At 51.3% G+C, this 2,668-nt stretch overlaps 1 protein-coding gene across 1 annotated transcript; it reads left to right on the top strand.

Moving 5' to 3' along the window:
* Positions 1-1,103: 1,103 nt before the first annotated feature.
* Positions 1,104-2,311, top strand: LOC127329479 (uncharacterized). Its single transcript, XM_071825192.1, has one exon. It carries the CDS (start codon positions 1,185-1,187, stop codon positions 2,028-2,030), a length of 846 nt encoding a protein of 281 aa, XP_071681293.1. The 5' UTR covers positions 1,104-1,184; the 3' UTR covers positions 2,031-2,311.
* Positions 2,312-2,668: the final 357 nt, after the last annotated feature.

Here is a 2,668-nt window from a genome sequence, read left to right as displayed (position 1 = left end):
CTTGACAACACCATGGCAGTAGCAACCGGAACTGTCGAATCCTAGCAAGATCATGATAGCTCACCACAATCCGAACTAACCCTGCTACAAGACCAAACCCTAGACAAGATCTGACTACTCCTAACCTAGATCTAAACATTTCCGGGGTACAGGGATAGAGGATGACTTACAGTCATGGCCGGAGGTGAAGATGCGCTGGACCAGGAGGTAGCCCAGATGTAGTCGCCGCCGCCACCTCCGCCGTGCTGCAACCGTCGCCGACCGGAGATGCGTGCGCCTTTTACCTGCTTGCCGGCGGGAGGAGGAGCTCAAAATTGGGGAGGGGGGGTGGAGGAGGGGGTAGAAATAGGCCATGGGGCGCGGCGGGGGGTGACGGAATCCTTCCCGCCCCCTTTTCGCTTTTCGCCGATGCGCTCCGCAGCTCCCGCCATCTCCATTCTCGTCTCTGCCCATGCGCCGAAAATTCCCTTTTGCATCAGCGGGCGTGGAGATTTGCCTATATCGCTAGAAACTGCCGAACCGGGCGTTTCTACAGGGCCTGGCCCAACACTGCTTTGAGAACCGGTTCATGCGACAACGCGGCTCGGCCCAGACATTCAAACGGGCCGAAAATTGCTCCCTCCCATGCGAGCCAAGGGGGATGCAGGCTACCAAACGCGCCCCTAGTTTCAGTTAATGGGATAATTGTTGGAATTCGGACTGGTGGCTTAACAACGTATTTTGAGTTGAGATATTGCAAACTTAAGAGTTAAATCATTACATATATACACGTTACTTTTCATATGTTTTTTGAAACTTTAGAATATCATTTCGAATGTTCGAAATAAAATCCTCCAACGAGCCAGGGAGTCAAACAAGAAGTCAACAACTAACTTCGTGCAGCATGTAAACTTCCAGGGAGTACAACTTGGAAGCACTTTGTTTGAAACTCTCTGACTGAACTTATTGGGCTGGCTCGACGTAGCGATCGCCTCGACCTGGACGTGTACGAAATTATTTAGAACCACCACTTTTTCTTGTACAAAAAAGAAAGTAAGTACAACTCAATCCTATATCTACACAACTATGTGTAGTGCTGGGAATGGACAGATTGCTCATGTTATTAATCATCATAATATGGCCACTTAGCCTCACATGAGAATGGGATCCATCGAGCCGCGGTGAACCGAGTGCGATCAGGCGCAATGAGGATCATGGTGCGGACGCTGCGCGGGGACCGGGTGGCGCTGGACGTGTACGGCGCGACGACGACGGTGGCGCAGGCCAAGGGCATGGTCATGGCCCTGGAGCCCGTCCCGGTGGCCATGCAGCGGCTCTTCTTCGCCGGCTGCCATCTCGACGACGATGGCCGCACGCTCACCGGCTACGGCGTGCAGCACGACTCCGTCCTCTTCCTCGGCCTCCGCCTCCGCGCCGCCGACACCACCCCGTGTCAGGAAGAGATGCAAAGGTTGCAGGTGCCGGCAGGATCGATGGCCGTGAAGCATGAACTGCATCAGCAGCAGGTGCAGGTGCGATATCGAGAACTTACGATGACGTCGCCACCAAGCAACTTAGCGCCGCCCGCTAGCAATCTCGCGCCGCCGCCCTGCAACCTAGCGCCGCCCGTTAGCAACCTCGCTCCGCCGCCTTACAACCTAGCGCCATCGGCGTCCACCCCCTCCGATCTTCACCCTCAGCATCAATCCTCTCCCGTTCTTAGAGAATCGACGCCGCTATTTGAGCGCGCGGTTATTCTCCGATTTGTTCGAGATGGATTCATCGTCCGTACTCCTCGGATTGCGATTTGGGAATCCTCGATTTCGCGCTTCTACGATCTGAATCGTAATTTTATCGCCGAAGTTGATCACAATGTCTCTGCTCTTCCGGTTGGAACAGCGCGGGAGATTGGAGGATTTCAAATCATGTTCGGCCCGATTATTGGATGTGGGTTGGACCGAATTTTTTTGGGTCGAGCCCAACGTTCTCACCCGCCCATCGGTCGCAGTTGTGAATGGATTTTGTTGCGTCATGGATCTGGAGCTCACTAGTAGGAAAAGCCTCATCAGTGGCGCACCAAAAATGGATTCTGTGGCGCATGGGAGGTGCGCCACAGAAACGTCGCCACAAAAATAAGGTTTCTGTGGCGCACCTGCCCATGCGCCACAGAATTAAGGTTTCTGTGGCGCACTTATTCTTAGGTGCGCCACAGAAAAGCGTGCGCCACAGAATTGGTTCTTAGTGCGCCACAGAATTTGCTTGTATTATACACGATTTTGTGCTGCCTGCTATACATATGCAGTTTATAGACAACAAAGATACACAGGTTATATACAGCAACATTCAGATATAATATAAATATCATGTACATTGCACAGATATAACATAGACATCATCATCACATTACTTAGAGCCCGATCGAGATACATATATAGTGGCAAGTGTCAAATGTTTTGCATACAACTCTTAATTCATACAAAATTCACAATTTCGAGATACAAAGTAGTCTTCATCCGGTTCCTCCTTTGCTCCGTCATCTCTACCCACCAGGCTCGCTTGCATCGGGGTCCTTCATCCAGTTCCTACTATGATGAAAATGGAAGAAAGTGAGACCAACAAGTCCGATGCACAAGAGAAATGGAATAAATGCCTCATACATTGTTGGTCAACACAAATATTAACATTCAGG

This window comes from Lolium perenne, chromosome 2, assembly GCF_019359855.2.
Source record: "Lolium perenne isolate Kyuss_39 chromosome 2, Kyuss_2.0, whole genome shotgun sequence".
NCBI lineage: Eukaryota > Viridiplantae > Streptophyta > Magnoliopsida > Poales > Poaceae > Lolium > Lolium perenne.
This window is presented reverse-complemented; position numbering and strand designations above follow the sequence as displayed.